Source organism: Anguilla anguilla, chromosome 6 (assembly GCF_013347855.1).
Source record: "Anguilla anguilla isolate fAngAng1 chromosome 6, fAngAng1.pri, whole genome shotgun sequence".
In the NCBI taxonomy this organism is placed as follows: domain Eukaryota; kingdom Metazoa; phylum Chordata; class Actinopteri; order Anguilliformes; family Anguillidae; genus Anguilla; species Anguilla anguilla.
Genome location: NC_049206.1, coordinates 29,074,233 through 29,087,422, shown reverse-complemented (window position 1 = coordinate 29,087,422; position 13,190 = coordinate 29,074,233). Strand labels below are relative to the sequence as shown.

Sequence of the window (13,190 nt, the reverse complement as noted above, 5' to 3'; positions counted from 1 at the left end):
TTCATAAGGACCATTCATAAAAATGAAATGCAGAGCTGGCCATCACCTAAGTCACCCGGCCCCTCTTAAAAGTGCTGATCTTTCAATTTCAGTCCGTTTGGTTACAGTGTCCACAGTATGACCCTCCTATAAAAAATTTTTATATCCCACGATTCCCCAGAAGCTTAACTCGATCAATCGTTAAGGAACCCTGGAATACAATTCCAGCTTTTCCTCAGCCAAAAGCTTTTCATCATCCAAAAAGGTTATTTTGGTTATTTTATCCTTAATAGTAATTGGCACTTCGACACCCAAAGTTTTATTGATTGTTATAGACCCAGATCAGTGGTAACTGGCATCAAAGAAAGCTGTTATATAAAAAGGAAAAAAATCGTAACACTGGTATTCATTAGGATAACTTTAGCTCCATTGCAGAAAGTTTAAATCTCAAAAGAGTTTCTAAGCACAAAAATACAAATGTACCAAACTGGAGTACAGGGCATATGGCACGGAACAATCATCCATTTTATATCAGCTGAAGAGTTTAGATCCACAAAACAAATCAGTTAATCTCCCCAAAGAACAAAAAAGGAAATCTACATAGCTACTTTGTTGACATGACCAGTTTTGCTGAATGTTATGTTTTTTCCAGAAATTTCACTCTTTTGTTCCTTCTGTATCCATGAAGAGATGTATTGCCTACGTATACTCTGTAATTACTACCAAATGCTAATAAGACAATGTAGAACAAATGTTCTACCATGTAGGATGTCCTTTAAATGTTTTCGAGCAAAAACTTGATGGATCTGTTAAAAAATTGAAATAATGGAAGTTACAACAAAACTTTCTCCTGTATGTCTCACAGAAACATGACAAGATGTATACCAAAACACTGCTTCCTTTGTTTTCATATATTTATTCAATGAACTTGTGCCTGCTTTGGTCCTCATTGTCTTAGACTCGCTCCAAAAGCATGAGATCTGAGCGCTATCAGCTATCCAGATGGATAAGAACATGGAACAGGGCAGAGTCGCCATGTTTTGCATTCAATAGAATGTTAATTCACATAAACATGCCATTTGAAGAGAGCTATTTCTTTAATACTACCATGATTATTAATATGAGCAGAAGGAGCAATATCATTCCTGATGTACAATAGTATCGGGGTCATATCAGTACTAACTAATAAAAGCTTGAAAAGAACTTCAAGCCAGGTATCAGTTAAGACCCAAAATTATGGGTGATATAATGGGCCGATATGATGATGCAACATAAATGCACCAATGAGGAGATTATTTTTTGCACCACTGATGCTGTAAATTACATTCAAATGTGATGCTCAGAAAGTAGCCAAATCATAGTTAGCTGAACCTCTTATTATTTATTTTTAATTCATCATTTTTCCAACCTACACACACAATCAAAGCTAAACACGCTCAGAAGCTCTCTAGACTCAAGATCTCTGCTTAATAATAAAGCAAGCGAGTTCATTTATTTTGTTACGGTAAAACTAAAACATTTTCCTTCGAGTTCACTTCTGCACTCATCTATCTTCCATGAACGTGAAAACTCGGTTGTAGTTTGCATTTGTGTTGCTACATTTTTTTAAGTATACGTCTGTATAAGCAGCAGTGACTTTGACTTATTATTAGTTAGCAAGCAGGCAACATCTAATAACTGAATCAAACATGGAGGGTAGTACCAGCCAGAACATGTTTTAACATATTTGATTGGCTGGAATAGCATCACATGTGCACGTCCTTATGTAAAAAATACATTAACCTGCGTGTCCTGCAACTGGCAACAATGAAGAATGAACAGATGTTGGGACTGGCTCAAGCGTGCTGGTTTTGGTTGAAATGGATATTGGCCACAGGGGAGAATTGCAAATAGCCGAGGCAGGAAAATTAATACGCAGAAGAAGAAACACAAAATGACCCAAGTTTTGGGATTTATTGTGCGGCTGTAATAAGTTGTATATGAATTATGACCATTTACAGGAGCTCCTGCGCTCAAGGAAAGAAGTAGCAACATAATACAAAAAGTGATATTTAGTTTTATAAATATATTGACATCGGAAACTTCTCTAAATATCTAAAATATCATTCATCATACACAAAAAATAGACCGATCACAGACAAACTCTAAAAGTGAAGTATATAAATCATATTTAAAATATATAAAAATATTTTTAAAGTCACAGAAGATAAACTATCCCTTTCATGATTGTAAGGCGTGCAGGTTCGTGGTCACAGAAGTTATTTCTGTGGGAAGGCATGAAAAAATTCCAGGAAAAAAAAGGTCAGTACACCCAATCAAGGCCAATTACCAAATGAAGGGGCACTGCCCTTTCAACACTTTCAAGTCAGTGCTTATCTTAAAAACATTGAAATTCCAGATTGAGCGCTGATAATAATCATAGCAATATCTCATTCAGCTTATCTCAACGCACAGCCCGAATGAACCTCCAATACATGAGCTATGGCGCCACCTTGTGTTGAAATCTCAGATTGATCTGGCATTAAACACTGTGAAGGTTAAACCAGCCAGAAAATCAAAGTAAAATGTAAGACCAAATACAGCACTTCTGTTCACCAGTGCAAATGTATTGCTCATTGCTAACAGTTCAGAGTCCTGGTTTTTGTCCAACTGAACTTCAATCGATACAACTGGATTCATTTTCAGGCCTAATGAATTCAATTGACCTGAAAGAGCTGAAGGTACTGAGCATTTCACAATTCAGTCAATGAGTATTCAGACCGAGACACTTAATAATAAATAAAGCTCAGGTGGAATGAAATTCAGAATCATCTTTAGCACTGTAGAACCAGGTTTGAATATCCCTGCTATTATAAGTGTGATAACAGTAGATAACAGATAACAGTAGATAACAGTTGAGGTAGTTGACGAGGATGCGTGAATCCTCACAAACCCATCTGACCAAGCTATCAAACCTATCTTGTCTGAAATTAAGCCATGTACAGTACAGTGCCATTTTTAAAAGCAATGTTTTGGAAAGCACTCTCAAGTTGTGTTAAGTGTTTTTTTCAAGCCACCTAATTAAACTACAGGAAAAATTGAGCAAAAAATAAAAAAATCAGCATCAATGTAAAAGTTTCTAGATTTTGCACATTTACTCAGAATATAGCCTATTTAGTCTAGCACTATGAATTTTTACTTCAAAGTGCTTTGACATGTCAGTAGCCATTAGCCATTTCACTCACATTCATAACCTAATCGACACAAGTAAAACCAAAATACATTCAGTCCAATGTTACATCCAGTCCACATAGTTGGTATGACTGCAACAGATGTGCGGAATACTTGTAACAGTAGATGAAAACGCCCTGTAATGTGCGTACGTAGTTTTTTCTGTGCATACAAATGTTAATCAAATAAATGATAAAGGACATTTCCAACGGTAACGTGAGACCTAAGATTATGAAGCATGGGGCTTTATTCATGAAAACGCAACTACGTAACTGATCATGAACTGAGTTGTTGTAACAGCCAGGTAAGCTTTTACAAAGCAAACAGCCTACCATACAGACCAATCTGGTGTGTGCTTATTATAATGCCTGTGATCAGGTGGTAAAAACCTACAGTCTGGTATCAACTCCCTGCACTTTGCAGCGGAGGGACGGGCCTACAATTATGACTGGGAATTGCAAATGGAAAAAAATGGTAAGATAATTGGAACATATAAAAAGTACAATTGATTTCCCCATATCTGCAGAGTCAATATTTTAAATCGTGTTTTCACTTATTCCCAGTATTCTAACTTGTTATATCGTAAATGAATTCTAAATGATATTCTTCCAAAGTATCACAAAACCTAGTGTCTGCTGATCGATTTTATTCCACATAAATACTTTTAAAAGGGTTATTCATTTTCGGGGTTTTTGATATTATTTCAGCACGAGTATGTTTTCAGTTGGGCCAGTTTTAGATGTTGAAAGGTTATTTTAGGTGTTCACAGGAGTTTCTGATAACCTGCCAGCAGGGGCAGGGGAGGGGCAGGGTTACCTCTTGAACGTCCTCTGGGTTCTTCCTGGAGATTATCTGGAGGAGAGGGAACAAAAGTAGGAAAAAATGAGCTCAGCAGCTGTTGCCTCACCCTCTGACCCCAAAAAACTCCAACTCACACATTTTAAGCACACTCGTACACACACATTTGCTTGTACATCCTTGCTGTTGTATTCCGAAAGACACTTGCACACGCACACAAAAAACAAAAATACACACAAAAAAAGCATGTGAGTATGCAAAAAATGAGCGCACGCATGCACACACACGCACAGACACCTTTAAAAACTATTTAAATGGCAAGCAAGCTCCTGGGTTCTCTTGAAATCATTCTATAATGAGAGTAGCTCTTCTTTCTGGAAGCTACTGACAATGACGACATTATACGTACAAAAAAACAAATGCCTGATCCAAGGCAGAACTGACACCACGGGGGACGGCTCTTACACACACACACAGACACACAGACACACACATCATGCATGGGATGGCCACTGTCCCAGAATGCAAGGGTGCCTCACACTGAGGCACTGTTTATACTGTGAGTGGGCAGTGCAGCATTGGCCTGACACCACATTAACAGAGAAATCAGGACGACAAACAATAGCCTTCCATCACATTATAAGACACAGACATGAAGAATATACACATTGTCCGGCACATAAACTGATATTACAGGAAATACTTATTTGTCATTGAAAGCAGAGGGTTGGCAAGTGTGAACTTAGCTTATGAATACTTAAAATGTTTGTAAACAGTGAAACAGTGAGGGCAGTAATATGATAGGTAGTATGATAGCAGTGCCAAAAATAGAAATTTGAAAGAAAAAAAATTATAAAAACAATTGTATACAGTAAATCGAATGTGGGGAAGTCCACATTGTCAAAAAGACATCATCATGAAAAAAAAATATTTTAAAAAAGCTTTATTTTTACCAACTTCCAACCTTCTGCAAAAACCCACCAGGCCTTGTCAACAAACCCACAAACACAATTCAAAATCAGTTGTTTTCTAGTTCTGGATTGCAATAGACAATATAAAAACCACAGATCACATTAAAATGTTTCATAAATCTGGTTTAGATACTGCATGAAGGAATAATCGGGAATCAGCCTACGCTGGCAAATACCGAGAGACGACCAGAACACAATAAAACTATTACAAGCAAACTTCAGCACATAGAAATGCCTGATACAGCTAACAAAATTGGTGAGTCATTCCTTAGTCTTTACATATTGGTCTAAAATTCTAGATTTTTAATAAATTGATGATTCAGCTAGAAAGAATGCACTCAGTACAATGCAGACCTCCACCAAGGCACAACAACCTCTCCTTGCATGAATGTGCACACAGCAAGTGTCTTGGAAATCCAGTCATTACTTTTGGAGATATGTTTTGCCTAAGGGTAGCACTAGAGGATTAGCTCTTGGCAAATTTCATGGAAATCTAGACATTACTTTTCCAGACATGTCACAGACAAACCAATGGACCAATGGCTTTTATGGGATTTTAATTCTGGGCTTTGGTTGGGCCATTGCAAAAGACTGACCTTCATGCCTTTAAGCCATTCCTTTGAAGTTTTTGTCATGTGCTCTAAGTCACTGTCCTGTTGGAACATGAATTTTCACTCTAAACACAGAGGCTATACCATGTGTCACATGTCACTGAAAGAACAAATCTGTTCTTGACAAATCAAGTCCTGAAGAGATTGTTGAACTTCCTCCATTTCATTTCAATGAGTTCTGCAACTGTTGTACCTGGCTTTTTAGCCACTTCTCTAACAACTGCCCTTCTCATTCTGTTCAGTTTTGCAGGACAGTCTAACCTTGATCATACCACATGTTTTCCATTTTGTTACAAAAATAACTTAAATGTGCTTCTCAAATAACTTGGCAAATCTTTTTTTAACCTTCTCTAGCTTCACAGCCACTAACAACTTCATCTTGAAGCTCCACAGGCAGTTCCTTGGTCTTCATGACAGTGCGACTAATCTAGAGACATAATCTGCCATTTCAGTAGTAAGAAGTTTGCGAAGTCAGCAATATTTATTCTGCAATCATGCGCTTGAAGACAACTGGATTTAAAATCAACATACTGTATGTAGTCTTTAATAGTGTGATCTGTCAAAAAATGGAATGCACATGGCCCAATTTAAGTGTACTTTATTGACACCTATCAATGAGGTCATTTTCAGGTTTTTATTGTTAATATAGCCCATTCCTGTAGACAGAATAATTTGTTTCATTTTGACATTATACAGTCACTTATATGGGAATATGAATTAATCCCATTTAAATAGCCTACATTTAATTTGACGTTGCAAATATATAAATAATCAATGGGAGGTTAAAACAATGTAGAATAAACACACTGTAAACCATTATTAAGAGCACCTTTCACATAATCACTTCTTGAAAGTAATTATATGGCATGACTCTCCAATGCAATGAGTCACATCAAGGCTGGGCCATAGCCAGCCAGCACCGCCAATGGTACTGTCGGCACCTGCCCACATGGATTGGTCCATAAAAAATCTGGCTCACTTTACCAATGCTTTAAATTCCATAGAACACAGCAACACATTTTAAGCATGTGAACACACATTTTTTGCATACCTCTATTTAAAAAAGGCCTGATTCATGATTATGTCTTCACAACCTTATTAACGAGACATAGGCCTACATAGGCCTATAAGATCCCCTGTGTTTATTGTCCCTCGTCCAACTGCCATGGAAGATGCCAATACTGGATCAAATTAAACAGGCATTTGTACAATATTTTCAATATGTTTTTTTGGGGAATGTGACATAATACAGTATGTTCAGTCAAGACTTCCATGCATCATAATAAAATAAAAGTATGGAGATTTTATTTGCTTGGTTTCTTATTGGAAGCTCATAATGTGAAATCATAGTTCTTACGGCCTGCTGGAGAACAGTTAAATATCAGCAACAACAGGGTAGACACATTAAATAAAGGGATTAAAAGCAAGAATAATGGGATGGTGTGTTGATCCAAAGTTTAATTCTTTCACCAGAAAAGGGTTTTGCATCAATCACAACCGTGAATGAGTCAGCTTCATAGCATCAAAGTAGTTTGACAGTTTAGTCATCTGCCACAGATACCACAGAATATATTTTTATAATTTTTGTAGAAAACTTTTGAGAAATAAAGAGAGGGATACTCTGGGTACTAATGCAACAAAAAATGTTATTCATAAAACACTAAACAGGAAAAATAGATTACTGAATTCAAAAGACTCTCCTGAAACATAAAAGCAAGGCATCCCTCATTTGCAGTAAGTAGGTCGGCATCTGAAGCAGTATGGTCCATATAAATGTTAGGGTGACAATATAATATAATACCTGGAGCAGAATTTTCACTGTTACATATAGGCCTATTTGATGAATCACATCTGAATACTGGTTAACCAGCAGAAACAGGTTCAAAATGACACCCAAAGCTTATGAAAGGAAAATTTGTAAAAATAAAAAAAAAATATGCATGCCCAGGATGTTATTTCCCCAACATAACCTTCCCTGATACATTCTTTTTAGAAATCATCCCAGCAGTTGTGTCCAGTGTATTTCATTCTCAAACTTCTCTCAACCCTTATGAAAAAGTCCCATGGAACTTTTTCATAAGGGTAATTCTTCTCGAAAACCATACATTTTGGGGGAAAAGCCTGAAACATGCATCGAATGCATGTTGTCTCTCTATTTGGCAAACATGTTCCAATATTTCCCTTGATCTCTAACCTCAAGGGGGAAAAGACACAACTTCAGTACTCCCATAAAATGGTCACGCCTTCAACGTGTCATTTAAGTTCACCAAGTCAGTCTGCTCTTCCATTTGCGATTCCGAATTACAGAAATTGAGAATCCAACGCAAAGGTGACTCCCTCAAAATTACAGTTATACAAGTTATATATGTGCACTGATGCGCAGTAATTTGCAACCACAGCAGAAAAATATAAGGTGTTTAGTAACAAGAGATTCTCTCTGTAAATGTCCTTTGCGTAACCAGGGAATGAACTATCTACTCGTGATTTGGGCTAAAGTTTGCTAAATGCATACACCAGCTGAGTTTCAGTTTCTTTATCCTACGTTAGGCTTCACAACATTTTTTGGCAGCTAGCTAGCGAGTAGGGATTAGAAAGAACTGTATTCATTAGCTGAAAAAATCAAGTCAAGCATTTCAGGTATATTCACAGCCACAGCATCTCCATGTCCACATCCTACCTGCTATATCTACATATATTCACCATGAAAGCAACTGACATGTGTAAAATAAATCAAAGCGACATCGCTCGCAAGTCACAATCTTTCGGATTGTTAGCCACCGTGGTGACATGGCAAGGGAGCCGGGTAGCGAGACAGCAACACTGTCTGAAAAGCAAGCTAGCTAGTATATTGATATTAGCTAGCTAGCTCGCTAATATCAATATCCTACCCGCAACCACTACAGGGATTTAGCGAAATCGATACGTACCCTTGCTGTGACTTTGTAAACGGTGTATCCCTTCTGATGTTTCTTAGGGTCTGTAACAGTATAAAAACGAGCAAGTTCCCCTCTTTCTCTCTGCGATATCATTCTGAGTGCGGCAAAGCCATTACCCAGCTATCTTGCTAGCATCATTCTAGCTGTATTAAATGAATCTAGAGCAGCTACTACACAGTACTAGAATGGAAAATTAGTTCCTGTACTCCCAGCATGATAAACTTCAAATTAAGAGCATAGACAAAACGCTGACAGTCTGACATTAAGGTTAACTAACGTGAGGCCAAATCGTCAACGTTAAAAGCAAAGAAACTGGAAGCTATTTAAAGTCAATAGGAAAAACTTAATCTTCATTAAACCTAGAAGATTGCTAATTTGATGAAAACATTTTCAAGGAGTAACTATTTATTTATAGATATGCTTCAAATGTTCTCAGAATATAGGTTTATTAAAGTAAAATATATCTAAAATGTACACTTAATTAAATGTATTTTTTTATTATGTAACAGACTTTGTTTTCCATTCTCTGCATTAGACAAGCACAGGCCTACTAAACGTGTCTCTTATTTTGACAGGGACTCATGGACTAATGGTTGGACTGCTCTAAATGCTTTCATGTTCAGAGAGGAATAGGCAATACTGAGAGTGGTAAGTTGCATGATTTTCCGTCTGTAATAGAAGACCAGGTACTTTACAATAGAGAAGACACTCAGCTACACTGACTTGACAGACTACACCAAAACACTTTTAAACAAACTTGGGGTAGGGATAAAAGGAGGGGAGACAACGAAATAAAAAATGCCATATGAAAATATAAAAGCCAAAAAGCCATATGACCTCCACCATATCATAGTCTGTCTGCTTATTATATGTTTCTAAACTCACCTGGTAAAGAAATCCTGAAAGGAGCCCCGATTGTCTGGAAGCAACTTCCCTCCCTGTTATCCCCCCTCAGGTGGGCAAATACTCTCTCAAGAGGGATAATTATTTCATTTTCACTATACCAGTGATTTACTGATAGTTGGGAATCTTTATTCCAATTTAACAAAATTAATTTTCAGAAGAACACATTGTTTGTCATCCCTGAAATTTTGATACCCCAAATATACTGATTTCTTATTTTGTGGTATAATGTTTTCATTTTTCAATAAGACAAATAAATGGCATAATGTTTACATGTATATACATAACACAAACCAACCAAGAGATTTTGACCAACAGAAACAACAACTCAACTTATTTACTTCTTTATCAAATGCATTTTAATGCACTCCATACAAATTCATACCTCAAACCTAAAAAACTAACATCTGTACAGTAGGATAAGGTAAACAGCTGGATCTCTGGGTCAGTAATAAGAATGAGAAAGAAAATAGACCTCCCTTGAAAATAGCCTTGAAGTTCCCTTGAATATGGCAATTTTGAGTACATTCTAACCCCGACAATAATTGCTGTGCTGTCAGGGTCTGAATGTTGTCACAGGGAGGAAAACAAGTTTATCTGATTCATGTGAGAATACAGCTTTGCATATACATGCATTGTCTTGGGCGTACCCCTTTTGAAACAATGGGTAGCAAGACCCTGCACCCAAGAGAGTGAGACTATCCAATGCTGCCTGGCATTCATTTAAGTGTTCTCTGACGCTAAGACCTACTTTCCTAGGAGGTAAACATATTGCTTATGCAGAAATATTACCAGTTTTGTGCCATGAAGAGACTTAACCTGTAAAACCTGCAGATCCAGGTACCAAAACCAACAACTATCCCAGAGCAATTTAATCTTAAGCTTACTTCATCTGGCTAGTGAGACTCGAACAGTACACCCAGCTGCATATCAATATGGTCAGTCCCCAGTGAGTAACCCAGGAGTGGTGTTGTTCCAAAACCATATTTATGAGGCTAAATGAGTGATTAGTTCTAACAGTGCACACCCTGGTTGGTGTATAAGCCAGCCACATACTTTGAATACATTGTAACAGAAAGAACACTTTATCACAACCAGAACGAGAGTCAACAATAATTAAGAATAGATTACTTTAACAATGTTACTAGGCAATCATTTTATTGACTGACATATATCCAAAATTCTCATATGACATGACATGCTACCAGGAGACTGTTGTGTATGTCCAAGCTTCCCTTTAAATCCATCCTGAGAACATCTCCCACACTACCTTACATTTGACCATATAAGGTCTGACCTTACCAAAACTGCAGTTCCCAGCACCACCGCAAACAGACTGCCCTCCTACAGGGATAGGATGCTGTATGTTAATTATACTCCACTTCCCTCGTACAGATGCAGTAGAACTCTTTGACCAGATGAGAGTAAATAAGAGAGTTTGTATAACTGGTGTACCCTTATGACTAAATATTTTATTTTCATGTTACATGTCCTGTAAGGTTCAACAGTGATGCCCTTCTAATTGTGAATTTCTACCTTACATACAGCTACCTTCAATTCAGTTTCTTTCATCTTCTCTTATAAACTTCATCACATTAATATATTAGTACATACAAATATATTGCATTATAATCTCTTGTCTGGAGATAAGACGGTCAGGAATAAAAAAAATAAAGCAATAAGCAATATCACCAAGAAGGCACACAGGCCCATTAATAATGAATTATAACCGAACAAAAAATAATTTGTTTTGTAAAGAAAGTACCAGAAAGAGAAAAAGAAAGGTCACTGTATCTTAAGGGGTTAGGGGAGCTATGGTGCAATCTACAGAGTCTTCAGTCTATGTTGAAATATGGGCATGGTTTCTGCTGTTCCAACTACAGTGGGAAGCTCATTCCACCACTGGGGGGCCAGAACAGACAGGAGATGTGGTCTGAATGTACATAAACAATGAGGTGGGGGGGAGGGTGGCAGAATGTCAAAACAGAGGGGTCTGGTAGCTGTGTATGGGCTGATGATATTTTGCAGCTGTCCCTTTAGCTGCCCAATAGGCTAGCACTAAGGTTTTGAATTGGGTGCATGCAGATATAAGTAGCCAGTGGAGGCAGATGAAAAGTGTAGTGATCAGATGAGCAGCAGCACTCTAGATGAACTGCAGAGATCTAATGGCAGAGGCAGGAAGTGCCTGGACTAAGAGCCGGATTGAGTAGGTGGTAGGGAAGGGGCGGATTCACTAGTCGTGGTACCAGAAGAATCTGCACACCCAAAAAATTGCCACAATCTCCTCAGAGAGGAAAGGGGAGGGGAGAGGGTGGTCTCTCATGTTGAAGGACTCCATTTTGAGAGAATTTCAGGTGTCAGCGAACTTTGTGTAAAAGAAGGCGGCATGGTCATCTGCAGTGAAGTGGTACCTATTGCTACATCATCATAGCTAGATAAATTCCTACAAACCATCACATGCACTTCTCTTTCTTTACATATACAGTGTCGTGAAAAAGTATTTGCCTCCTTCTTGATTTTCTTGATTATTGCTTATTTGTCACATTGAATGGTTTCAGATCTTTAGACCAAATGTAATGTTCGACAAAGAAATACTTACTAAACACAAAACACATATTTAAATTTATTATGCAATGATAGAGGAAATGAGTGGCAAATACCTTTTCATAGCACTGTACATTTTTGGTAATCAGTTTTTGAACGCAAACCTGTCTTGGGGAGACCTGACCCAGAGGTGCCATGTGAAGGTGCTGTGGCACAGTTTAGGTCAGAAGTCTTTGGGTGTGTTCAGGTGGACATCAGTCTGCAGTTGGCTTGCCTGACTGAAATGGCTGAGCAGATTGAACTGGGACAGTTTCGCAAACAAAGAAGACAACAACATGGAGGAGTTAGCAGTGAAATTTATGGCCGCGGTGGATTTGGAGGCAGCAGGGAACATCTTGAGGGGAGAACAAGAGAAGGTTTTTTTAATACTAATATTATTTCATTACTTGTATTGTTTGGGTTGTCAATATTTATCCTTTACAAAACTACACAACTTCAGCTAAGCACCCTGCATTGTGCCATAGTGAAACTATGAACTAAATCACATTCACTTGCATTATCACAAGTTGATTTCTCAATACGCCGAGACAGGTAGCAATATTGTGAAATGATCCATGATCTGTCATGACAAACACCTCTCTCTGACCAGTGCTGTCGTTGGTTTGTTTAAATGCACTGCCATGTTGATGAAGGCTCCCAACGGCTACTGCACGGTTGCTGCTGTGCCTAGCAAGGTGCCTGCTTGACTTTGTGTTGTTTTCCGCCTTGCTTCATGCAGCACTGATTTTTCCATCATTTAGGACATTTTTTGATACAATCCGATGCCGAACATGCCCCTTATTCCAACCTTTTGTTCACCCCATTGTTCACCCCTCAGGACAAAAGGCGCATCCTGAGTTCTGGCTTTCCAAACAGATGGGTGTTCCTAAAGGTTATTTTGTTCCCCTTGCTGTGTGGTGAGAAGCACTGGTTGGAAAATCTTCCTAAATATGAAAATCTTTTGCTTTTCACCATTTTGCAGACATTGCAGAATGCATTTATACCCCTTTTACTGAACTTCACTGATTCATTTGTCTTATATTTAGATTCAGTACTAGTCACATGATTTATAGTTCTGATTACACATCTAGTTACATGTGAATTGTTGTGTAATTGCTTTTTCTGTGAATCACTTGTTTTATGCAAGATCTTTTCTGAAAACAAGTGTTTACGTATGTCGACCAACTTTGTAAACTGTA

The 13,190-nt window shown here is 37.8% G+C and overlaps 1 protein-coding gene across 2 annotated transcripts in view; it reads right to left on the bottom strand.

The window, feature by feature from the left end:
* Positions 1–8,692, bottom strand: part of rps6kc1 (ribosomal protein S6 kinase polypeptide 1) — a 102,487-nt gene extending 93,795 nt beyond the window's left edge. For both annotated transcript variants that reach the window (XM_035422547.1, XM_035422548.1), the window contains exons 1-2: positions 8,497–8,692; positions 4,006–4,041 (exon numbers count right to left, since the gene is read on the bottom strand). In XM_035422547.1, the coding sequence (XP_035278438.1) occupies positions 4,006–4,041; positions 8,497–8,598 (138 nt within the window). In that variant the 5' untranslated portion in view covers positions 8,599–8,692. The remainder of the gene's footprint in view (positions 1–4,005; positions 4,042–8,496) is intronic.
* Positions 8,693–13,190: the final 4,498 nt, after the last annotated feature.